The sequence below is a fragment of the Musa acuminata genome, chromosome BXJ1-1 (assembly GCF_036884655.1).
Source record: "Musa acuminata AAA Group cultivar baxijiao chromosome BXJ1-1, Cavendish_Baxijiao_AAA, whole genome shotgun sequence".
In the NCBI taxonomy this organism is placed as follows: domain Eukaryota; kingdom Viridiplantae; phylum Streptophyta; class Magnoliopsida; order Zingiberales; family Musaceae; genus Musa; species Musa acuminata.
In genome coordinates this window covers 11,966,436-11,993,618 of record NC_088327.1, presented here as the reverse complement: position 1 = coordinate 11,993,618, position 27,183 = coordinate 11,966,436, and the positions used below count along the sequence as shown (strand labels likewise).

Sequence of the window (27,183 nt, the reverse complement as noted above, 5' to 3'; positions counted from 1 at the left end):
TACAAGCCTAAAACGACTACCAAACCCAACTAAAATGAGATTGTTAAGCATTTAATCGTTCCTCTACATGCTATGCAAGGTATGAACATACTAAAAGATACAAACATACATAAACATTACATCAAATATCATGTTTAGAATCTTATCCGTGACAATGCAGGATTTTGTTCTTGATCTATGCCATCATTTGGACGTTTCATCACCTCATGTTTCACGAGGGCAGCAAACCTGCAGTGTATGGCGTTTTGTATATTAAGTAGAATCAATCAGAAAAGCATCTGAGCCCCTGGTACGACGACAAATACGAAAAAAGCTTACTCAAATATATCTATTATCGTCTTCAAACATGTTTTACAAACTTCCTAAAATCACTACCAGCAATTTCTCAGAAGCAGAGATAAATGCAAGTGTTTAACTGTACATAAGTGCCAAAATTCTGTCACGTTCCAATTAAATTCACCAGCTAGAAGTGAGCAATCATGGTGGCCGCCATGCCAGACATTGATAACTCTGGAAGCAGCACAAATGCACCCAGGTATCCAAAGAATCACCTTTGGGATGGATTCATAGTCATCTGGAGTTGGTTCTCGGGGGAGGACCATCTGGACCTGGTCCAAGGCTATTCCGTGCAACCTGCAGGTCGTTTACCAGTTGTGCACGGCGTTCCTTCAAAAAGTTTAGGCGGTTCGTCAACTTGGCAAGTGCTGACGATGACGATGATGACGAGGCTGTTTCCTGAGTGAAATCAAAATAGTTTAATCAAGTCAGTAAGCCTCTGATGTACGTTGGATGATTATATCTGATATGTGGATGGTGAGACCCTCAAAACCTAGTGGCAAATAATTACTTCCGTAGTAGGCTTATTGTAATTGTAAAAAGATTTGTACCTCCGGTCTTGAAGAGAACCTTGTTGTAGCTCCACTGTGCCCAGATACTGTCACATCCTCGGAAGATGAAATACTAGCAGAAATGTGAGGTTTCAAATTATTTGATGTCATGTCACTTGGTTGTTGCTCATGGGAGGGATGCTTATTAGATAAAGATGGATCTTGGACTTCTTTCTTCGCTTTCTCATCCCACAAAGAGAATTTCTTTAAAGCACTACCCTTTCTAGCTTTCACCGGCTCTTCATTAGATGGAAGAACTTTATTAAGCCCCTGGGATAAGTTGCTGCTTGGATTTGCTATATCTGTCTTTTGCTTCTGAGATGGCTGATCATCTGATGATGCCACTGATTCCTGGGATTGAGTTTCCACATTCTCATGGTCAGCTGCAGTGATGTTCTGCTTACAAAACAAGTCAGTATATTCTACATAAATAAATTGTATTTTCATACCGGTGATCAAGAAGTCGGTGATACAAACAAACACAAACGTGCATGTACATGCACAAGACGCAGAAAATATACAAGCATACCTCACCCATGGAAGTGAAATGCTTTGAAACTGGAGACTCCATGCTACTTCGATTGGTATCGAGCTGCTCAGATTGAGGCTTAGCAGTTGGAGAAGAAGGTAAACATTGTGCTTGTGTCTTTGTATCCTTCAATTTTTAGAAAAATATATGCATGGGTCAGTCACAGATTTGGGAGCTGATTGGCATGAGAAAGAGGACAAATGCTATAGCAGGATAATAGAAATTAGCATGTGCACCTCATTATTAGAAGAGAATTTTGACATTGAATCCTTGTTAGATGGAGTGTTTCTGGTTCCTGAGGTGATCATATTCTGACTACATGACTCTCTGTTCTGAGCCTGAGGCTCCACTTCTTTTAAAGAAGGTAGCTCTTGCTGTTTTGCTGGCACCAGATCACGGGCTCCTCCAGACACAGAATCCTGCACCTATAAAAGATATGCCTATCAAACAAGATAATATTTGATACAATGGAAATTGGAAAGAGATATCGAACCAATAAACAAGAGGAGATAAAATCATCTACAGTGAAATGAATTTGCAGCTGAAAAAGCTGAAAAATGATCTACCAGATAAAAACCAACATGTATTATCTTTCCATAATAAATAAGTATAGGGTTTCAGGAGGACCAGTGCACACAACTTCACTCCTGCAAATAGAAGGATTATTTCTAATTTTCTATAGCTCAAACCCTGGTAACCTAGATTAGTTTCAAATTTATATCAAGTTATTTTGCAATAACATATAAGGAGGTTATATGAGCACTTAAAATGGCAACTGTCTATTTTGGCTAAACAAATGTGTCCGAAAACAGTTGCTGAAACAAATACTTTGAGATATTTTTGCCAAATGTTCTCATGGTTGTTAAATTGTAAAATTCTGAAAAGTCAACACTTAGAGCTATCCAAGATAACTTATGGAGGTAATGGAACATCACTTCAAAATCTATCCGACCACTTATTTTTATTTACATAAAAGAAAGGTTGGATGGACCAATTATCAATATGCTCCTACTCTATGCTGCATTGGGCCTAAATAAGAAAAAAATGATGCTGAGAAAATTGGTGAATTGTTAGAAAGCAAAACAGAGGTCAAAGTTACAGGTTCTCAGATGAAAGATCTTAGAAGATTGTGATTGGATAATTTCATCATGTAAGAACACAGCTAAGTTCAGGAGGAATGCATATTAAAAACTCATGATCATGACAGAAGTATAAATACTAATCCAAACCAGTAAGCTCATTATTTTAAAAATATGCACATTGATCTGAAGTTGTGTTTCCAATACGACCTCTACACCAGAAGTCAATATTAGTTTCAGGTGCTTAAACAGAATCCCTTTTCATTCAAACAGATGTGATATGACATTGACTGAAATTCTTCAGGTAGTCTCATTTAGGTAATATGAATAACAGTATCGACAAAATTTTAATTTACATCTCAGTTATCCACTAAAGAGAACAACTTGGTGTATTAGCACAATAGCACCATAAGGACTGTACATTGTTTAACAAGTAATAAACAAGGAATGTCAAAACTATCAAGAAGGGATGTCAACATGATAAACTTACAGCTTGTTTCAAAAAACTTCCATGTTGATCACCAAAACTGTTATTAACATCCTCCAATGCGTCATTCCTGTATGACAATGAAGACTAGTTAAGGTATGACAAAGAATTCACCTGAAAAGATATTCCAATGCAAATGACTGTTATGCTGTGACACTCGACATTCTTATATAATTACTAACTGAATTAAGTGGATCAACATGAAATAACTTGAATTATGAAAGAAATCTATTAGACTGTGTAGCTCTATTGGGCATTCTTTTTAATTGTTTTTTAACGCAAATATCTATGATGAGTGAGTCACTTATTCTTTCATGAAAAACTCTGTATTCAAGGAACTTAGATCCTATGGCCAATGATATTGATGTTATTTTACTTTTTTATATTGATTTCAGCCAATTGACATCCAATTGTCAGATCAGGCCAATATATATCTCAAATACTATGGCCAATCATGTTTAACAACCACTTGAAACTTAACCTGCTCCTAGAATCTTGATATTTTAATCTTAGCACTATCAGAAAACTATGTTTGAAGTAAGTTCTTTACGAAACAAAGAAGTATGAGTGGCTTAAGATACTTTCAACTTTAGAAAAACCAAAACCCAAAAAAGACAAGAAAAACACCCAGAGAACAGGCATCCAGAATTTTGCATTAAGAAAGATATGAGTACTGATAAGGATCATATATCTTACTCTGCAGAATGATCCCTACTATGGATATGTTTGCTGCATGACTCACACAAGGAAGCATAACTTCGTTTTAGCTGACGACTAAGCTGCCCACGAAGATCAGCAACTTTTTGCTTCAAAGTTACTATATCTGCTTCAGCAAGAGCGACTTCCTCTAGATCTGCCCTTGTCTTTTAACACAACTCTATGTTATGAATTTTTTACAAAATTAGCTTCTTAAACACTTTAAACTTTAAACTTACCTTGCTGTCCATGGCAGATGCAAAAGATATGTGCCCAGGTCGCATGTTCATTAATCCAGACTCTAAGGATGCTCTGAGATCTCTCTCAGTTTGCAATTGCTCTCGCAACTTTTCTATCTATTTCAACAGAGATTTGTTTCAATAGCGATAAATCCGAAAAGATTCCTACTGAAAAAAATGTAAAATATCTAGGGCGAATAAGATTGAACTGCAGGGAGCTATATATAATAAATGCAAACGGGATACTGAAATAAGAAAAACATTTTCTAGAATCAAAACGAAAACTTCATTACAAAGTTGTACGTAGAAAATATAGAAAGGATGAAATCTTCAATAAGAATTAGCAAATTACAATATAATTTTCGCATGTGTATTTAATTATGAAAAGTCATATTAAGTTGCTTGAAATTAGTCACGAGCAAGAACAAAAGAAACTGAACTTTTGCAATTACTGTACCACCAGAGTTTTGAATCAGAATCAAGATAATAAATCTCTCGGGAAAATCGAAGCTTGTCAGGATATTATCCAAAGACAAAATGACTATTGCTGAGTATCTAAAATAGGAAAAGTCTAAATTAAGAGCTGAAATGAAGTTAGAAATAGCATAAACTAAAACATCACAGTGCAGACACAATGATAGAATTCCATGTCACTATAATTATGGGTCTCACTTCTGCCAAAATATGTAATGTCCATGGTCTCAAATGAGGAATAGTTAGTACAAACTGGATAAGCAATAACAAAAAGGATTGGCCCTAAGTTGAACCTAACTAATAAAGGACTTATAGTTTAAACATGTCAAATGATGCTATTCATTTCATAGCATGTCAGATCAGCAAGTGCATGTCTAAATAATGTTGCAACAACTTTGATGTAGAATCTAACAGAGATAATAATGTGAAAAGATAAATAAGAGGCCCCTAAAAAGTCATGACTGGGTTCCCAACATCCTCTATCTATAGATGAATAAACAAAAGTGCATTAATATATGGCTGCTAAGCAAGTGCTTATAAATTGATTAGATAGTGTAAGCAAAATCAAGTAATTTTCTTCCTAGTCTTCCTTTTCTTGGTTATTGATGACATGTTGGCCATTACCCAAAGGAAACAAAAAATGAAAATTCAATACAGGGAGCATCATAAATGCAAACATCCTTTTATCAAGCAAGATAGAGTAAGCATATCATGAACTCCACAATAACCATCCAGGAAAGGAGTTGTAGCAAGAAAAAAACATAAGACTATTTCTTCACTCACAAGAAAAGAAGTCATGGCTAAGATAAAGAAAATTTTAACATCTGATGTATTATGCAGTACATACATCTCGCTCAAGAGCTAGGCGACGCTCATGCAAAGCTTCCTTTCGTCTTTCCAAACTTTCTTGTAAAATTTCATTTCCTTTTACCTTTAACAAAAGGGCATTTGTTTTGTACATAAAAATTTTCTTAATTATTTGAACTGACTTTTTGATTTGAAAAATAAAGAAGGTACCTCTTTTGAAATTTTATTTTGCAAGTCGTTCTTTGTGTTCTCAAGCTGTTGAACAGCAATCCTGTTGATAGGATGAAACCAATACTTAAACATAAAAGTGAATTAGCTTTATAACAGGAAATTTTCCTCAAGTAATAATATATAAATCCTCAGATATTGGAAGTTTGTTCAAATAAAATTCAACTAATATACAGTAGTGCACCAACCAAAAAGATCCTTCAGAATATAATAATAAGACAGCATTTCTTTCCAACCAAACCAGACAAAATTTCATCATAGACTATCCAGTTTTAAGGTGTACAACTGTTTGGCTTGTTCTAAGCTACTGATCAGTCAAAGAAGGATCATAATCAGTTTGAAATTTAATTATAATTTCACAGCAAGAAAATTACAAGTCAAGTGAAATATACACAAAATATACTACAGTCTTAATATGTCACCGAGGCAAAAGGTAAAAGAATATAAGGTGCATATGTCAATACAACTACACATGATGGATGTGATATCTAAAATCAAAGAACACTGATTTTAAAATAACCCAGTCAGAACATAACATGTTGACCAAGATACTATTAACAATGCAAAAACCCCATATTGATGCATAGTGTCATTTAAGGGCCTAAACAATATATTACATCAATCCTGCAGAATTGATGTTTTAAATTACTTTCAGAATGAAATTTGGTTATAAACATCATCAAATAAGCAAAAAATTTTACTAAATTACAAATAGTAGCTGGTAAAGAAGATAAACCACAAAGAACATATTTTCCAAGAGATCACGTACCCATCTTTGCTTGATAAATCCATTGATTCCATGGGAAGCTTCTTTTTTGCCTGGATAATGGGAACATATGAGAATATAATCTATCACAGCAAGCAATGATGAAATTTAAATATACTCACAGAGGTCCGTCCCCATACAGTAGGTCGTTTTGAAGCGATTACCATTTGATTTGACTTGCCTACAGCTTGTTGGTCGCTTGAAGGTAAAATATGACTCGTACTTGTGGAACTAGGTATATCATCACCAACAGACTCATAGGCGACACTAGCTACTCTATCATGAGAAGCTATGGCATTACTTTCATCGTGCAGCAAATTTCTGCATTTCAGTACACTGGAATTCTCAGCACATGGAATATCAGATGTTGATGATGATTTCTGATGACAAACATCATGTGACAAAGTATTATGTGCTGTATCTGCCAAAAATTTGGAGGCATCAGGAACATCATTATCTTGAAGTGATGCACCATCCCTCTTCTGATTGTTCAGGAACTGTAAGTACAATATTATTTTGCATACACTATTAGAACAAGTCAAACAATTAAATAGCTAAAATATGTTTAAAACAACTAAGCACAGTTCTGACCACACCCAAATATTATGAACCTTAACAATCATGAGTTTGGAGGCAGATCCTTAACAATAACATTTTATACACTAAAATCAAACCCCTTGACTCAATCTCTAATAGATTTTATAATAACTAGTTCTTGTAACCACATGAAAAAAATCACAAAGAAAATATTTAAATAGTGCAAAACTTGGAAAAAAAAAAGAATGGAAGCTAAGTACATGTAATAAGAAATTTAAGGAGAAAGGCCTCTAAGATGGTCTCAAATGTATGCAAATTTAAGTTCCAGATCATCCCAAGAAATGACCAATATATATGTTAACCAAAGCCAAAAAGTTCATTTGATTGTTCAACCATGTGGTTGTCTGGATACACTATAGCTAACCAGGAGTTTATCTGGCAAACAAGACAAATCAACTATTACTGCCTAAAAATCAAGTCTGGCAATCTCTAGTCCACCAGGCCAGCCTAGTCAAATAGGTGAGATCCAACATGTGATAAATTCAGAAAAATTGACACTTTAACCAATTCAAAATATTATGGTCCAATTATCTAGCTTGTTTAGAGTTCATTGAACTTCATCCATGTGAACTAATAGCAGTGATTTAAAAAACGTTAGGCGTCAAAAGGCACCAAGGTCCAAAAACGCCCGAGGCACTAGGCGCTCGCTCGAGCGAAACGAGACGCTAAAATATAAAAATATATAATATAATTAATATAATTATTTAAATAAAAAATAGGCTGTTAAATTAAGAAAATCGAGTATAAAATCACAATGTCATATTAATAAAAAGTCTCAAAAATCAAAACTATAAAATTTTACATCAAATATATTGAGTTGCTCTGTACACTTGCCATTTATTCTGAAACCTAACAATAATTTTAAATAAATAAAAATTAATGATATTAAAATCAAAATAATATATTATTAATCTAATAAATAAAAATACTGTTATTAGTATACAGTTAGCAATATATTGTTAATATACTGTTAACAGTATAGTGAGAAGAGTGTGAGAAGACCGAGGCTGTTGAGGTAACAACAGCGGTAGCAGGAGCGAGAGCGGTGAGCGTTAGCGATAGCGATAGCGAGAGTGGGTGCGGGAGCTGCGAGCGGTAGCGGGAGTGGGAGTGGGAGCAGGAGTTGCGAGCGGCGAGCGACGACAACAGCGATGAGCGACGATTGTGGCAGCGGCGAGTAGCGACGGTGGCAGCGGCAGCAGAGAGCAGCGATAGTGGAGAAGAAATTTCGACGACAAAATCGCGAGTGTGAGGGTTGGGGAAGTCAGGGAAATCGTGAGAGGGAGCCTATCGGTGATTTAGTTGGTTCGATTGAACCAACTAAAGCACTGGAGACCGAACCAGACGTAAAACACTGGTTCGGTCGCCTGGTTTAACCCGGGCGCTTGCCCGAAGCACCTAACGCCTGGGCTCGGGTGAGCACCTAGGCGGTGCCTCGTTGAAGCGAGGCGCTTGGACATGAAGCGAGGCGCTCGGGCCTCGCCTCGCCTCGCCTCGCTCGAGCGCCTAGGCGAGCGCTCGAGCGCCTATTGAAATCACTGACTAATAGCTTTTGGAAACAAGTAATACATAGATTTGCAAATTAAAACATAGATAAAAAGACTTCAATCTAATTGTTTCTTCACATATCATGACCCAACCTGATAGACTAGCCAGAAGACCTGGCGGAACAAACATTTAACTAGATAGTCTAAGATGCTTTGGCCTGAAATTACTCCTACTAAGCTGCAGGTGCTAATTCAGAACAAATTTGATGCTTAAACCAACTCAAAATTTTAAAGGTCCAGTTACCTAATTTGTTACAGTTCATTGAGCCTTATCTATGTAAACTAACAGCTTCTGGCAACAAGTATATCAAGCTTTCCAAATTAAAACATAGATAAAGATCTAACATATTCTTCGTACTCCAGTCTAATTGTTTCTTCATTTATCATGAAACAACCGGATATACTAGCCAAGTAACTTGATGGGACAAATCTTAACTAAGTAGCCTAAGAGGCTTCAGCCTGAAAACACTCCTAGTAATAAGGGATAGATGACACTACATGCCCTCAGCAATCCACAGGTACTAGTCTGCAAATACAGGATCTCAATTCTGCTTTGATACCATGTATTGTGAGAATATTACCTGATAAAAATACTGCCCACAGCTTCAACAGAGTGAACACTTAACCTTGTACCACAATGGTTAGACCAAAGTAGTAGTAAGTCCATCTAATCATACCAATATATCTCCACAGCAACTCCTACTGGATCAATCCCATTATTATAGCTCAAGCCCTTTCACTCTTTTATATCACTGAGCACCTCAAACTACTAGAGCTATTCTTATTTAATTTATTGCTGCTAAACCCATATAAATGTACCAATATTTGAAAGTGAAAATAATAATCACCAAATTAATAGTCGTTCATCAACAACATTTAAAATAAGACCCTAAAGCTACCACCAACTTGTGCTGCCATTATCCTGTTGGTATGGCATGTGCTTGCTATGACAAGCCATGATTTGTGAGAATATTACCTGATAAAAATACTGCCCACGGCTTCAACAGAGTGAATACTTAACCTTGTAACACAATGGTTAGACCTAAGTAGTAGTAAGTCCGTCTAATCATACCAATATATCTCCACAGCAACTCCTATTGGATCAATCCCATTATTATAGCTCAAGCCCTTTCACTCTTTTATATCACTGAGCACCTCAAACCAAGGTTCGCCGTACCGTACCGTACCAACGTTTCGACCCGGGCTCGATACGGTATGGTACCGGTGTACCGGGTGATACATTTAGGCATACCGAGGGTACACCCTGGTGTACCAAACAATTTTATACTTTTTTCATACTATAGCAGTGCTACAGTATAATACTGTAGCACTATAACAGTACCGAGCGGTCCGCATACCGGTAACCTGTCGGACCGGTACGTACCGCCTGATATGGGCGGTACGCTTCGGTATGGCAGACCTTGCCTCAAACTACTAGAGACATTCTTATTTAATTTATTGCTGCTAAACCCATATAAATGTACCAATATTTGAAAGTGAAAATAATAATCACCAAATTAATAGTCGTTCATCAACAACATTTAAAATAAGACCCTAAAGCTACCACCAACTTGTGCTGCCATTATTCTGTTGGCATGACATGTGCTTGCTATGACAAGCAAGGCGGGTCGACATGCATAATGCTCTATATCAAACAAGATTACTGTCCACAAAATTCTAATTTTCCTTGAGGCAAATCTACACAAGTTCCCTAAAAGAAAACACTATTAATAGTTGCAGTCTCCCTCTACAAATTGGTACTAAGCCACCATATTTCAAACTTCCCTACAAGAGTAGTTTTAAGCTTGTGAGAAACTAGGGTACAACTTGTATAGGTTAAAATGCAAAATCAGTTTCTTGCTAAACAAGTGACAAACTCAAGTGAACCATAGAGAAAAATAATTTCTTGCTAAACAATAAAGGACAAAGACTAGTTTCTAGCATTATTAATTTTTAACCAGAAGAAATAAACCTAAAAAATAGTTAGACAACAAAAAAGAAATTAATGTGCTAAACAAAATTTACAATTTGTCTGAACAAATGACTTTCAAGGATGCTAGAGACATTTAAAACTGAATTGCTTTATTTCTTTAACAAAAAAACGTGGAAGAATATAGGGATAGGAACCTTATCATCACATGGATTACTTCCAACATTGTTGTTGCTTTCACCAATTGTTTCACTGGATGAATGTTCAGAATCATCACCTATATCTGCTTCAAGGCCATTATGCTCATCATGATATCCATCATCTTCTGGAATGTCATTGTCAGTTGAATCGTTGCTACCATTATGCTCATCAAGACATTCATCATCATCTAGCATGTCATTGTCAGTTGAATCATCATCTTCAACATCACTATCTCCAGAGTCAGAATAAAGCTCTGACGACATTGAATCCTCATGCAAGAGATCCTCCTGAATGACAGTTATTAGCTCATCATGATCAAATGAATTGACAAGATGATGCAACCATTTTCCATTAAAGTAAAAAAGAAACCTTACATCAAATATTATGTCATACTTCTCTAAGAGAATTATGACAATGGCTTGAGCATGATTAGCAGCTGCAGCAGCTTTCAGAAGTTGAATAGAACCATCTCCACCCATATTAAAATCATCCTCAAATTCACAATCACCAGCAAGAAGAGGGCGGAGAAGTAATGGGGCCATGCAAGCTGCTAAAGCCGGAAGTGACATTCGGTTTTGGGTTTTGTGAGAAGCCACTGTTTGCATCATCTTAAGAATCCTGAATAAACAGTGATCTTAGAGTCACCAAATAAATAAATAATTTAAGAATCCCGAAATAAATAATTTAATTATACTTTTAATAAATAAAATACATTCCGATGTTGGGCCTTCTATGTTTTGGTTCACCAAATAATTATAAGCTGCTGATATTCCGCAAATTTAAAGACTGACAAAAAAGCATCTATAAAAAAATTTTGAGTCTATCCATAATTTTTAATGACTGTTGGATAACTAAAAAAATCAGGTTATAGAATCATAAGCGTAAAACTACATAGCATGTTAAAAAACCTTCTATAATACCTCCTAACTAGTCCCATATTGGAAGTGAGTGAAATTATGATTTATGAGCACGATGGATATACATATATTACTATTAACTTCAGCTTAGACACTTTAGGTCAATGGTCCAGGCTAACACATGCCACCTTCAGTGCAAAGACATACAACATATTTTAGATATGATCCATAATCATCATTGCTATCTATTTGTGCAAGAATAAGAATTACTCCATTGTCTACCCTGAATAAGTTTCTTGAAATTATACCTATTTATCTAGACCGAGCAAAATTACTTGGCTTAAACTTGATTTGTCCAAATATTGGCAAACTTAAGGTAGATTTGAACACCAAAAAAAAAAAAAGAAACTATGGATTTTACTAATTCAAGATATCTTAAAAAGATATAAATGTATTAAGCTTGAGAAAAAATAACAATATAACCAAAGTACACTAGAATTCAATTAAAAAAATACCATGATTAATTCAAGCTTATGCACAACATTGTTCTATAATTTGGCTTAACTCTAATATTTGAATAATATAGGATTTATTTTATTATGGCTCAGATAACAAAATAAGTCATTATAATCATGGTTCGAAGTCTTGAATATCAGACATATAAGATTTATTCTATTATAGTTCAGACAAAAAAAAGGATTATAATCATGGTTCGAAGTATACTGTCCCTGACCAATTTGGTCTAGGTCAAGTTTGTATTGACATACCACCATACAATACGCCTGTACATGCCATAGTACAGAGAAGGGGGAGAGGAGGAAGAGGAGAAGAAGAAGAGTAGGAGGAATACTGGACAGGTGGATGGAAAGCCCGATGACAATGGAAGGTGGGGATTGCAAGGCAACCCCATATTAGAAAAAAAAGAACAACCAGATTGGAACTCTCGAAAAGGGCTAATCTGAGTGCTGGTTTATAGTTGGACCCATAAATATTGCCCCATATGAACTAGCTTGGGTGGTATATAGAACCTTGGATAAAAATTCACTACTCAATAGCCACTGTCAATATTCTGAAGATTCAGAACATGCAAAAGGTCATAAATTTTACAGGCAGGAGAAATGCAATGCAGGTATTGGGGAGGCAACAAAGAGGATAGGGGAAAATGTAGCCATTGTGATTATTTTCGATAAGAAAATTTGTTGATGCATGAAAACAATGAAGCACATTAAAATGTAGTTACAGGCACAAAAAAGTAAAATCATAAGAACCTAAGATTAGCTACCATACCTCTGCACCAAATGACGATTAGGCTCTGGGAAAGTTTCATAGATTGCAGCACGTAAAGAGTCAACTCTGCTTTCGCGACCAGTTCCTAATAGATATCATATATATAGTGAACATTATACAGAGTCAGCAGAAATGCAGAATAACAAGCAAAATCTTGAAACCAAAGAAAGATATGCAGTTAACTGGTTATCGAACATTTTACACTTCGTACAGGAAGTACAGACAAAAGCAGAAATGCTGCAGATTTATTTCATCAAGTTAAACTAAAAAACATGGGGGAAAACCAAAAATGAAACACAAAGCAGAAACTGAAGAAAAGGGCTATATGAGAGAAATAAACTTTCCAACAGAATAATTAGAGTCCACCAAAAGAGAGGCACCCAGTTATCACAAAAGAACTTCTGAACCATGAAGAAGCGAGTCTGAAAATATAACTAATTCAAAAAATTTGAGGAACTATTGTTTCTTTCAACCAACACAAGGCAGAATAAGAAGGTCCCCACTGTTCAGTGGAGAATAAAATAAATGGATTCAGTCTGCAGAGCAAAGGATTAAGTGCCAGCTTGGATCCACCATTTCTTAAGAAAGATCTCTTGGGACTACAACTTGTTCTTAATAGCCAACAGCATAAAATGTTTGGACTTCAGAGTACCAACTTCTCTGCAGACTTCACAATGGCCAGAGACATCCACCAAAATTAAACAAATTATAAAGAATTGCCACTTAGAATAAGTCCTCTTCTAGGAGATAAAGATGTTCCAGATGCGAGATAAGAAAGATGAGAGATGCACTGTTTCAAAGAGAGACCAATCAGCAAGAAGTATGGCCTAGCTTTTTAGAGACAGTTTGGGCAATTAGAGTCTTATTGGGGATGTGAGCACCAAATCTAGAAACAAGTACTCCAACAGGGATAGTTAAACCTAAGTATCCTTCAAGAACCTAATGCTTTGGCCATTGCCCAAAGAGAACTGCCAAGAAAACCTGAAGGCTATTCCCTTTCAGATAAAAGAAAAGGAGCTTTCAAATGAGCACTTGTTCCATAATTGTCTCATCTGTGGAAGTACTCAAAGAAAACAAGATCCTTTCAGAAGGCTGAAGAACAGTCAATCAATTAGTCTCCACCACAATTTGCCAGGGAGAATAGAGTCGATCACCATAGAAAGACAGAGAAATTGCATCATGTCATGTAGACAGCATTCTCTAGGAGAAAATTGACAATATAAGTGAAGATTAATGACAACTACTATGATGTCATCCTTTTTGCTTCCATTTAACATTCATGTTTCCGTATAACAAAAACATTATATCAGACTAGATGAGTAATATGTCAATTAGTCAACTATACATATTTTGTATGTTTTCCTACTCCATACATCTGATATCTCATGATTGTTCATGTATATTTGTAAAAGCTAAACAAAATTTCACATAGGCGTTTTGAGCACTTACCTAGGTGCTTAGGTGAGGTGAGGCACCCCAGAGGGATTCGAGGTGACTCAGACGATGCACCTTCTACTAGGTGCCATCTAGGCAAGCACCTCAGTAGAGGCATTAGGCAACTAGGAGCCTGACTCACTTGACCCATTAATACCCAACCTGACCTGATAACCCATAAAAGCATAATAACCCTCCCCTCACCCCCATGGAACAGCCAGCAACTTCTACCACCACCATTTCTTCCCTCTTCTCTACCATCTCCTCCTCTCTCTGGAGCCAACACCTGCCACCACCTCCCTTTCCTCCCACTTATCCCTCACTTCACTCTTCTCTCAGTGGACAACAACAACAATCATGTAATCAAGGAATGATTTTGTTGATGATATGGTAGATCTTGGTGGTCTTCAGAACTCTTGAGTTAGTAGATGTTTGAATTTTTTGTTTTAATATTTAGATGTGAACTTATTTGATTTTAAATCTTTTAATTAAGTGCTCCATATAGATGGTTAGATGTATGCAATATGGTATGTTAGTGACAATAATCTTCTATATGTAATGATATCAAACTCATGTTTTGATTGAAATTCTTCTGGAAAAAAATTATAATATTTGTAAGTTAAGCAGCTCGTTTTGTTCGACAAGCACCTAGGGGACCACAGCTAGTGCCTCGGGCAATAATAGACCTTAGCATCATATTTTGCCTAGTGCTTTTGACAACACTAGTTTCACATGTATATTGTCTTCATGTAACAAGAAGGTACAGCAAGATGTTGACAGTTTCATGGTCAAGAAAATTCCAGTCTATGTGGAATTGAAGGCAGAAGAGGAACTATAATGTTCTATTGTAATTAAATTAAATTAAAAATGAAAAAAAAGCAAATAATAGGTTCTTATGCAAATGACTTGGCAGATGCATATCTATGGCTCTAACAACAACAATCAAAAGCAATGTTAGATACATTATTTAACTGGAATTGGCACCATAATGCCAGGGCCATGGTTATCTTGGCATTTTCATGTAGAAGTGATGAAGCTTCTATTCCATGTCATTACTTTATCAGAAACAATAAGATGAGTTTCATGCTTCTTATTTTAGCTATTGATATTGCCCTCAGTAAAATTGTCTCACCTCACCTAACCATTAGATCACAATGCATTAAAAATATTCTATTCTCACTTCCAAATATGCATATTTGGAAAGTGACTTTCTAAAAATATGAAGTTGTAAACTTCAAATGAGATAAGATCACTGTAATGATACAAAATAGAATTTCCATCCAAACATACTGTATGCTTCAACCAGAGCAGTACAGCAAGACGCAGGAACTGGAGAAGTTGGCAACTCCCGCAGCACATACTGCATGAAACAAAAAAAAATTATGAAGCCTGGCACAATTCATAAAAAAATGTTAAGTTGATGTCCCCAACAGAATTGTACCTTGATACAGTCTCCAACAACATGGGCATCCTCATCTGAAGAAAACTCGACTTTTCCTGTAAAAAAGTGAGAAAATAAAACCCAAAATTCTTTGAACGAAACATGGCTAAAACCAGAATTTCTTTAACTGCAACATAATGCTTAACACACTGGTTGCAGAAAACAAAAGTACTGAGGCAGGTCAGGAGGCTAAATTTGGTTCACACTCCACATAAAGGTATTAGAGAAAGGTTACTGCTTACTATTATATAAGAAAAAGGAAATGCAATAGTCTGAAAGAAAACTAACCCTGTTCATATTCTCGAACTCTGCGTTTTACCTCTTCAACATCAGCAGACTGCCGCAAGATACCTTCCACTTTGATACCTTTTGAAAAAGTGGTGAAGATAATCACATACAGATCTTTAGGCTCAATATTGAATGCATTTAAACTGAACTAGGAGAAGTTTACATGATATAGTTCCTAAACTTTTACATGTTAGAACACTTAATAGAACTGAAGCTGTATATTTGCTTCAAAAGTCAAAACAATAGCTGTATAATAACATCAGTAGTCTGCTCGGACAAGTTCCACAACACAAGTATCAACTTTCAATGTTTCGTACCAGATTTGGCCAATTAGAACTGATGGTACCTTGATAAAAACAAACAATCTCTTTGCTGACAGAGGAAATCAAGAAGACCTACTATAAATAACACAAGAAACAAATGTTTACCATGTTGCTCAATGAACCTGAGGGCCTTCTCCAAGAAAGATGGACTCCCATCAATATCTTCAAGTGCAAGCAAGATAGGGCTACCAATTATGGTGGATTTCACAGGTTGTATATCCCTCACTTCAGAGGAAAAAAGCAAAGGAAAAAAACAGAAATTGTTCAGTCAGAGGCAGGCAATGTGAGAGGACCAGCCACTCGTAAATACATTCAAGAACAGATGAAAACAAAGACAAGTGCAATTTAACAAAAATCAGTAGTTTCATAAGTTCACAGAGAGAATATCCCAGATTAAGACTTTGAAAGGACTCAAGGTTATATATTACATCAATAATTAAGTTTTGCTAAAAATGTTCCAATCGTTTATCCACATGCAGCACGTGAATGCTTTACAGAAAATTGACCAGGACGAAAAAAAAACTTGTAACAGGATTTTCTTTAAAGTCATGATCAAAATAAAATGCATACTGTATTAAAACCTTACAATGTCAGCAAACAATGAAGTAATCATAAAACCAAAAAAAACTATCATAAAGGAAAAAAATGTATGATCATATCACAAAACCGTCTATTTGCAACCACATTCATCAATATACATATGTAACAACAAACAAATATAAGTTCGAATAAACTCTGCTGAATAATGAAATATCTCTACTCTTCTATATAAGAATCATATACATGCATGCCTAAATGTATTACTGCTGCTAATGAAATATATCTACTCTTAAACATACAGAAGTTTGATCAGAAGCATTTTCTCCACAAAGAAGTTTCTATAAGGATTGAGTGATGGACTTCAGTTTCTAGTAAATAAAATTATATTTTCTAACAGAAAATGAACGGCTCAATATACATTTATACTCCATCTGGGTTTCCTCTCAGCCACTTAAACTGGAGTTTGCCATGATGCAAAAGCCGCTCATCAAGGAACTAAGAGAATGAGGTTGCATCTTGAATGTCCTTTAGAAGATTTGATTATCTTTAAAACTCAATTCACAATTTGACTACAATGGTAAAGTATTAACATCAGTTGTGGACTTCTAGATTTCATTAAAATATTATATCATACATCCATGATCCACCTACTATGGTCTTGCAATAAAAAGGGAATTCAGAACATAGAAAAAATCTATGAAAGGCAACAACATCACAATTTAATTGCAATCCAAATATACTCTTATTAGAGTTAAGCACAACAACAGGGAAGCATGGGCATATGTGATGAAGCATCAAACATCATTAGGATGGCGATGAATCACATGCACAAGACAGCTTCTTTATTAGAGTTAAGCACAACAACAGGGAAGCATGGGCATATGTGATGAAGCATCAAACATCATTAGGATGGCGATGAATCACATGCACAAGACAGCTTCTTTATCTTTGTTTCAGAATGCATTTTCTAGGAAAGCCACAAAAAATTTAATTCATCAAATGAAACAGAAGTATCATCAATCTGCTAGAGGATTCTCACAATAAAAGGTTGATATCAAGTAAAAAACTTTTACATCTCAAGTTTCTACATGTTAATCATCACTACTTCAATAACAATGTATTTAGGCTAGATGAATAGAGATCTAAACATGGAGTTGCCTCATTAAAAAGAGATGGATGAACAGAAGTTTAAGGAGCATGTTATGCCTATATTAACTCTCTGTACTGAAATGTGTGAGAGGGATCATGTAGGGCATGAAAGATGAGAGAGAACTAAAAGAGACACATGAAACAAAGAGATGATATAGATAGCAACTATTTTCAATTTATAATTGAGTGATGTTTGATGAGAGATAACTCAGAAGCAGAGTAGAGAAAAATCAGATGATAGAGAGAGCAGATGAACTAGATTAGATATGAGAAGTAAACATTGGGTGGGAGGGGAGATTCCAGATGGAAAATAAACCAAGAGCCTTCAGATAAGAGATAAATTAAGGAAAAATAATTCAATCATCTCTAGGGACCAATTCAGGAATCAGTATATTAGAAAGAATCTTGGTCTTATCATATTAGATTCATAATCTATTGCTTAACATATTAATAATATAAGATCTTTCTATATTGTCAAACGGCTCAAACTCATTTGATGGAGAAGACTAATCCCGATTTACTCAAGATATGACCAAAAGTTGCAAAAGTTCTGTTGCTTTTCTTTAATTTTAGAAGCATATCCTGGATTTAAAAGGTTGAGGGTATTGTTTAATAATATGCAGCTATATATACCACATATACATAACTCAGAACTGATGTATGGTGGCATCACCTAATGAGCTCGATACCCCTCAGTTTGATGGTTGAAACTTGAGAGTCTAAAAGGGTATTCCAGAATACCTAGAAATCCACAAGTTCATGAAAATTCACAAGAATGACAGAAAACTTATGGCAATAGTGTTATTGCACAATGTGGTAACATACATTGATCACCTGAAGCTTCAGTTGATTCCGTTTTATCATTATGGATTATTCCATTCTGTCCCAATGGAAGGGCTGCACTAGGTGCTTGTGACAAAGCATTCTCTAATGCAGCTTTCCATTCATATAGATCCTCAGAAGTTTCTGCCTGCAATACCAGATAAAATGATAAAGAAAATAAAATCTAAACCAACCTAAAATAACCAACATGTAAACCTGCCTTTAATGTAAAAGCTCGCCCATCACGGCCATCAGGAAAGAGAACTGTCAAAATCTTTTTATCTGGTTTAATAACAACACTGCAGATTTTATAATCAATCAGATCTATCAAATTTCAGTAAAATCAATATTCAACAAGAGGACTTCAAATAATCTCTCACCTTCCTGAATTATTCAGGTCAATACCTCCAAGAGTTATATTTGCTTCACTTCCCTTTTGAGGGAGAGCAGCCTGAAAATTTGATGCATATCATGATTAACCACAATGTTCTTGTGAAGGGAACAACTTATTCTCATCAATGGTGTTCTGTAAAGTGACCCCTTATGACTAATCAAATAACTAGGAACTAAGTCACTAGACTTTGTTTTCCTTGATTTCAGAATGTATCTACAAGAAAATAGCTAAATGGTAATGCAGAACCAGTTAACTTTGTTAAATTAGGGACATTGGACATTACTGAATGAACATTAAGGTCCAACATAGAGGCAAAAACTTAGTCTGTTAAACAACCCTAAAGCAAGATGCATAACTAATTTGTATGGAATGAAACCAAGTCAAATCGAGTTTAAAAAAGGAATAGGAATTACAAATACTTGCTATATAAGATGTAACACAAATACAGGCATGTAAATGTTCTAGCATAAGATATTTTCTGACATCTGAATGAGAAAACGAAAATATTAGAACATATCTTTTCCAATCATAAATAGACAATTCACTAAAATGATGTTTAACTTGATATTTTTATGCTTTTGTTAAATATCATATGCATTATATCTTCCTCAGCTTGGTGGTCACTTGTGCAAAGTATTTAGTGTAAAGGATTTTGGTCACAAGGTTGCATGTAAAACTGTGTTACACATGCCAAATTGCAACTGACAATACATGATAACCAGGCATCCATAAGCACATGACCAAAATAGGTGGGTCAAGTTGTGTTGGATGCATACATGGTGACCTTTGACTAGTACATGTTCAGCATGCAGAATGGCAGTCCTTGATGGACAGAAGTCCTCAGATACTGCACAAGAAACACAGTTCCAAGCACTTAAAACTCAAGAACATCTATGCAAGTATCCCGATTCATGAAGCAAAATGGGTTATGATCCACATTAAACAAAATTGATGAAAGTAAGGCGACTTCATAATACCATAGATCATTTAAGATGAGATTTTCATGTCTAAAAGCCCCATAAATAAATCCTTAAAAATATTTTGATATCGGACTTCTATATTTCTACATGTAAAATCAGATATTTTTATAGTCCATTAAATTCAAAATAAATAGATAGTTCATTTCCAGAATCAATCATGGATAAATTTGATGTCTTTTTTTTTTCATGCTTAACAGCATAACAAGTGTGCCACCTAGTCCAGCTTGCCATCCAACTTTTCCAGTGGGCCACCATCTAATGTTTTTCATGCATTATTCCAATTATTTTGGTTCTCCACAAGCTCTTCTTTCAAGCAGATGGAAATTATCTAATCAGCCCTGATTCAGGTTCAAGGTAGTTGAGGTTTCTTTTCAATGTCACCCATTAGCTCCATTACCAAAAAGAGTGCACCACTGGATGGGATGGAATTTATAGAATGGAGCCAGCTGTTGAGGGTTCTCTCACCTGTTGGTCTGGGAACCAGGAGGTTAGGGTGGACGAACAGGGGGGAAGAATGAGGGGTCAGAAGTTCAATCAGATTGATGTTAGGGGTTTTTGTTTCTGGAACGAGGGCTTGAAGTGCAATAGTGAGAGCAGTGAAATTTCAAAGTGGTGGCAATAATAAAAGGGTTTGAAATGGGATAGCTATGAATTTCTGGTTTGTACACTTCCTTCTTCCTTCCAATAACTAGTGAATGGGCCTCCCCCAGAAAAGTATTAAGTTGACTAATTGAAATCCATTCAGATAATATGCTGTTTCAACTAATGACTTATAAATTCTTAATTGTCTAATCCACAACCAAAAGCAGAAGTCAGGAAGCTTAGGAGCAGATGCCTCCTCCCCCAACTCGTGTGCCAAAACACTCCATGCCCAAATTGAATAATGTGTAAAATATTTGGTTACTCATGCATCAACAGTGCATGTCTAGAAGGTCCAGGCGAACATTAAAATTTAGAAGAATCTAATGTGCTGGTCTGGATGTGTAATATATGGCAGTTAAGCAAAAGAATCTTACTAGAAAATCATACAAATCAGACTCCAGATATAAAGTAGGCTTTGACTGCAACAACTTGGTCCATCTTATCATGGTATACTGTTTCTATTTCTGATAGTTTTGCAAGGTTTTGAATCTTGACTATCTGTCAGTATGGAAAAGTATTTGCCAATCCAATCAATTACCAGTAGCAAAAAATGTAGCTCGATACCATTTTATTACTATTCATTTATTTTATTATATTAGTCAAGGATACCAGACAGTATAGGTCAGTATTGAGTATACCTCCCAGTATACCAGTACAGTAGCAGTATAGTAAGTTACCAGAACTGGTACTGTACCAAAATTTAAATCCTTAGTTTAGTGTATCTCTAGTAGTTTAGCATAATAGTGACACAAGCCCTCTTTGCAGAGAAATGCTTATCCTTTGTCAAGTTATTATGGAAAAGAAACCAATGAAGTTTGGAGTAATTTATATGGTAGTGAAGGAAAACTCTCGTTATAGGGGAATGCATGTTCTATGTTAATATGAGCAAGTGGTGAGACTTAGAGTAGCTTATGATGATAAACTAAACAAATATCAGAACTACAGCTTATAGAAGTTGTCAAAGCGGTACTTCTTCCATACTCGAATCAATCGGGTCACAAAAGATGTGCTCTGTTCATACACATGAACACCATACAAATATGCACCAAGTGATATGCTTAATGTTATCATAAAAAAGAGCAAATAATATTAGAGTTCAGTATAAGATACCCTACATAATGTACTTACAGGGTCAGTTTTGAAAAAGACCAATGATGTGCGTGTAAGAACAAACCAACGTTTCTTCCATGATGTCCAACCTATTCCTGCAATTTTAAAGAGTTTAAAATAAATCATACTATTTTTTTTAATTTATATAATTGACAAAAGAATACGAAAGAGCTACAATTTATGATGTCCTTAAACCATGACAAAAAAGGATGGTAATACACAATGTCTGGAATGAGATCAAACAAAACAAAATGCTATGGTCAAAATATAATTCAACATAAAATATACAGATTTAAAGAATTAAGTTATTTATTGACACTATAGAATGTCGAACTTCTCAATTGCAAATAAGTATTTTTTAAATCCTGAACCTCTCCATAAAAAAATCCTCACAGGACATATTAATACAATCGAATACATGTTCAAACAGGATGATGCTTAAAAGAACAGAAAATTATTGATTATTTGAAAAGAAAATGGAGACTGGATTTCAGGCTTGGACATGCTCACTACACCACCGCATACTCCTTCCTCGCTCTCTCCCCGCTTCCCCAGCATCCTGGTACCAGAATATGTTCCGGCATACCATGGTGTTGGCATGCCAGAACGGATTGGACCTTTATTTATCCTGCCTTCGATCATCATCAGTCCGATACCCGAAATTGAAAATCTTTCATTCAACTTAACCCATCTCTTATGTTCATATATGCAATAAAGGCTGACTTCAATTAACCACTAATCAATCGTAATCCCTCCTTATATTCCCAACTTATGAGCTCTCCATCTGGGAGATCTTTCTGTTATGACCTTACAGGAGTCATTTGTTTGTCATGACTAACAAATCGTACTCCATGAGTTCTGCCCACCTTCCCTATGTATAGGAAATGATCCATTAGGTTAACACCATTTAAGAACAGGTTTCAGTATAGGACTGACCTTTAAATAAAAGGAGGGCAAGTTCAAGCAAACAAGCAATAGCTATGAACTTATAATTAAGGGATTATCTAGGAAGAGGAAATTGCCATTCTACTATTCATAGCCTCTTCTCTATCCATTAGCAAGTTCAAAAAGGATCATTCCTTCTATACTATAAACAACTGAAAATAAGAGAACATGAGAAAATATCCTTCATGGTTCAGTAGTAAGGTAAACAAGACAAAAAGGCACGTCATGAATTGGAACATAAATGATATGAGAAATTGGTATAGATGGTGTTAAATTTCTTACCAAATAATCATATAAACGATAACCAAAACAACAAACTGGAACAAAAATACTAATAAACTTAGCATGTCAACCATTTTAATGTGTTAACATAAAAATGGATTGACTGCAGAGCAACTACCTTTAGACGAAATGAAAAGTGGTCCACTCTTAAGTACCTGCACTGAAGGTCTAGCATTCAGTAATTGTGATTTTCTTTAAAAAAAATGCTTAACAACATATCATACATACGAGATAGATTTAAGCAAATGCAGATAAAAATGCTGTAACCAGCCTGGATCTTATTAGGTTCATGAAGTTGATCTCATGCTAATATATGCACCAACTATGAACAGTAAGTTACTTTGAGGTGGGCTCAAGGCATATATAGCAAGAAAGTACAGATACTAACATAAGAAAGAGGTATAGTCTAAACCAATGATTGAAATATCGTATCGTACCGAAGTTTCGACATTCTCTCGGTACGGTACGATACTGTATACTGAGCGGTAAAACGCTCGGTATACCATTCGGTATATATATATAAAAGTAAAAAAAAAAATTTGGCGACGACGCCTCTCTTCTCCCCAAGCAGGGTGACGTCGCAGAAAAACAAGGCAACGTCGCCTCTATATATATATATATAATCTTTTATTTATATATCTATTTATTTATATATTTATATGTTTATATATATAAGTTAAAAAAATGTGCGATGTTGCCTATATATAATCATTTATTTATATATCTATTTATTTATATATATTTATATATAAAAGTTTTTAAAAAATGTGTGATGTCGCCGTATATATATATATATATATATATATATATATAAGAGTAAAAAAAAAAATCTGCGACGTCACCTCTCTTCTCCCCTATGCGGGGCGACGTCGCAGATATATATATATATATATCGTCCGGTAGCGAGCGGTCCGCATACCGATTTACTGTCGGGCTAGTATGTACCGTCCGTACCGAGCGATATCATTCGAAACTGTATACCTTGATTTAAACACCAAATCATTAAAAGAGGTTCATATGTCTCACTTGAGTGAAAGTCCAGATAAAAAGGATGAAGACAAGTTCAATCATCATTTTCCTGATATACTTGGCCCAAATGAATCATAAGGAGGCATCTAAAATAATGGAATTTTGAATGAATTTCAAAATTGTTGCATAAACAGGCAAGAAGTGGTATATGAATAGGGAAAATCCACATATTTTACAAGATTATTGTGTTCGCATAAGAGGAGAATGAACCACTAGCAAAAAGGTTGGCATCGATAGTTATCTAGCTTCAAAGGTGGTCTACTTCTAACTGACAATGAGATTTATATAACAAACACAAACAAAATCATAAGATGACAACAAAAGGCCATAGCACCTGTACAATGACTGTATATGGTAGATATACAGTAACTGTTAACAAAGGTTTAACTGAGATATGAAAGACTAGGTATAAACTTTATACTATAAATTACTGTCGTATGTAATTGGTACAGTTCTTCACTATGATAAAATGCAATACTATGCTTCTGCCTTGGTAAACATGGTTATCGAAACTGCATGGCATATGCATTGTTTTTCAAGTCTCAATGCAACCAACATAGCATGGAATAAATTAAGCCCATGCAGAGGCATTACTGGCAATTATTCAACCTTAAAATGAATCACAGGGGGTACAGGAAAAGATTAAACAAGAGAGGGAAAAAAAAATAGATCACTAATCTGTTAATAATAGTACACAAATTTCAATCTTCACTTGGTGATTTGGTACAATCAACCACTGATAATATTCAATTGGTTTGTTTGTAAATCCTTGACTGCTTCATAGTATATCATTCTATGATTGAAACCAATGAATAAATATATTATTAATAAATGTTTTCTTCTACTTAAGAATTCAATCTAATCAAAAAAGAAAATATCAATATTAAGGCATTAAGTTCAAATATGCATATTCTTTCTACTATAAGCTAGAAATCCTCACACCAGGAAACAAAAAACATGTTCCGAAGTGATGATATAGTAAGAACCTCTAGAATTAAGCTGGGGTCTAGAAATAAAACTAGAGCAACATCCTAGGAGAAAAAATTAAGCTTGAGCAATGAAAATAATGATTAAACGGTCCAAACTAGGAACATACATGTTACAACCTTAAGGTTTATAAATTCAATTCAAACCCAGTGAATGCTGAAGAAGTCCTTTTTTAAAATCCATAATTATGACATTGTAGGAAACACAAGGAAGCAGAGAACTACAGCCATAGGAGTCGCACTGGGCATCATATTTATTCTCATTTAGCATCATTTAGCAGATATTGTTGTGCCCAAGGTTTGTCATACTGCTCAATACAGGCAGTATGTACCAGTCCGACAGGAGACCGGTATAAGTGGTACATCGGTATGTCTCTATGAATCGTGCGTTGGTACACTCAGTCTAGCTTGGTACAACTTGGTACATATTATACCAACAGCTGGTCAGTACACTGATACGTACCGATAAGGCAAACTATGGTTGTGCCAGAACTCGAAATAAAGGAGGATGGGATAAGAGGACTTGAAACAAAAGAGGAATTGAGGATGAGGAAAAGGAAGATAAAACAAATTTTAAGTCTTCATAATCTCAATAAAAAATCTTTAACTTTTACCCTTTTTCATTTGCCTTTTATTTTACTTTATATTTAACAAATATGCCAAATCGACTATCTGAGTTAATGATTTTGCTTTTTTTATCCTAAAGCCTCCACTTGTGAGAACCATTTTTTTGTTGACAATGTAAATTAGTATATTTGCATATTTAACACCTAAATTTGGACATGTGATGCTTGCATTTTAATATAGATAAATTGCACATATTGACTGGTACTTTTTATATAATTGATTTATCTTCTGCTACCTCCAATCATGTGGCAGAGGTATTTTATTGGCTTTATAGCACTGTGTCTACTTGTATTTATCAATTCTAAGTTGACTAAATTTCTTTGAATTGTTTGTTGGTTAGGTGTTCTATCTTAATCAATCCACCATAATAACAACACAAGTTCATTAGTCAACATTGAAACTGTTTCAAGGTTTCAAATTTTCCCCTTAAACAAATAAGAGAAGGAGCTTATCTTTTATCAGTTCAGCATAGGGCAAAAGGTTGAAGATCCAAAAGAGTTAACTACAAAAAGTAATTCACACTCAGCAAAAGTAAATATACAATGGAACTAAAGCATTCAAAATATACACGAAAAGCTGGTTATCTTGGCAGTCATTTACTGGTAGATAAATTTGATTTCAGACAGTTCATCAGAGATAAAATGCAATAAAAATCATTCCAACAGTCAGACAATGAATCTTACTTCTTTCAAGTTCTGAAATTATCTCAAACATGCTTTAGATATGCTATCATGCATCAGAATCCAAGCAGCATAACATACAATTAGGTTTTACCTCAAAAAATATTTGTAAATGTAACATAAATCATAATATATGAATTATCAATCTTTTGTTTTATTCATACAGAGACTCGTTTGAGAGAAAGAGGGATAATATAGCAGTGGAAACGATGCACTGTTGATCTCAACAAAATCTTACTAACATTGCAATTAGGACATGTATTTGTTTGTTTGTCAGGATTGTCAGAGGCCCTGGTGATCCAGAACTTGGTGTCCGCCTCACCGCAGCGACAATTTTTACATTGCGTCACAACATTCTCACCGCTTTGAGATGATGCCATCTGTGACAGTCTCATACTTCAACTGGACCAGAGAAAAAAATTGGCAATGTTAGTAAGGTGCTCTATCTTAATTTGATGAAACTGATAGAAACCTTCGACAGAACAATCTAACCACATATATCAAACATGGGGGTTGTTCTATCACTGAAACAGACAGTCAACAAGGGCTAGATCAATCAACGAATAGAAGATCGATTAAGAAGGAAGCAAAAGAGACGGCACCTGCCCAGCCTCGATCGAGTCCGGCGACGCGGAGCCCATCAAAATGCGCGCATTCTCGGCATCCCAGCCGCGATGTGGGGATCGAGGGCAGGGTTTACGCGACACAAGTTACCAATTCTTCCCTCTCCTCGACGAGCACGAGCAGAAACCCTCGTTCGGGAATCCTTTCGATCATCTCTTTCTTCTTCCTTTTTCCTACTCTTCTCTCACCCTCAGATTTCTTCGCCGTACGCCCGACTTCGTCGCTCCGCCAGTCTCTCTCGCCCGGCTTTTGTCTCTCAAGACTCTCTCACCCTCA

At 35.4% G+C, this 27,183-nt stretch overlaps 1 protein-coding gene across 5 annotated transcripts; it reads right to left on the bottom strand.

Annotated features, from left to right (window-relative positions):
• Window positions 1–302: 302 nt before the first annotated feature.
• LOC103990832 (rho GTPase-activating protein REN1-like) lies at window positions 303–27,183 on the bottom strand. 5 transcript variants are annotated; one of them, XM_009410109.3, is made up of 25 exons: window positions 26,886–27,183; window positions 26,526–26,685; window positions 23,080–23,116; window positions 21,753–21,829; window positions 18,989–19,059; window positions 18,825–18,907; window positions 18,612–18,752; window positions 16,203–16,322; window positions 15,775–15,852; window positions 15,487–15,542; window positions 15,336–15,405; window positions 12,612–12,696; window positions 10,842–11,085; window positions 10,464–10,754; window positions 6,315–6,689; window positions 6,196–6,245; window positions 5,409–5,469; window positions 5,239–5,322; window positions 3,918–4,034; window positions 3,679–3,845; window positions 2,986–3,052; window positions 1,653–1,841; window positions 1,417–1,542; window positions 888–1,283; window positions 303–735 (listed from the first exon to the last, which is right to left on the bottom strand). In XM_009410109.3, exons 2-25 carry the CDS (start codon window positions 26,676–26,678, stop codon window positions 571–573), a joined length of 3,303 nt encoding a protein of 1,100 aa, XP_009408384.2. In that variant the 5' UTR covers window positions 26,679–26,685; window positions 26,886–27,183; the 3' UTR covers window positions 303–570. The 5 variants fall into 5 exon arrangements, with proteins under 5 accessions (XP_009408384.2, XP_009408393.2, XP_065039354.1 ...); XM_009410118.3 differs by having other exon boundaries at window positions 888–1,238; XM_065183282.1 differs by having other exon boundaries at window positions 1,653–1,835.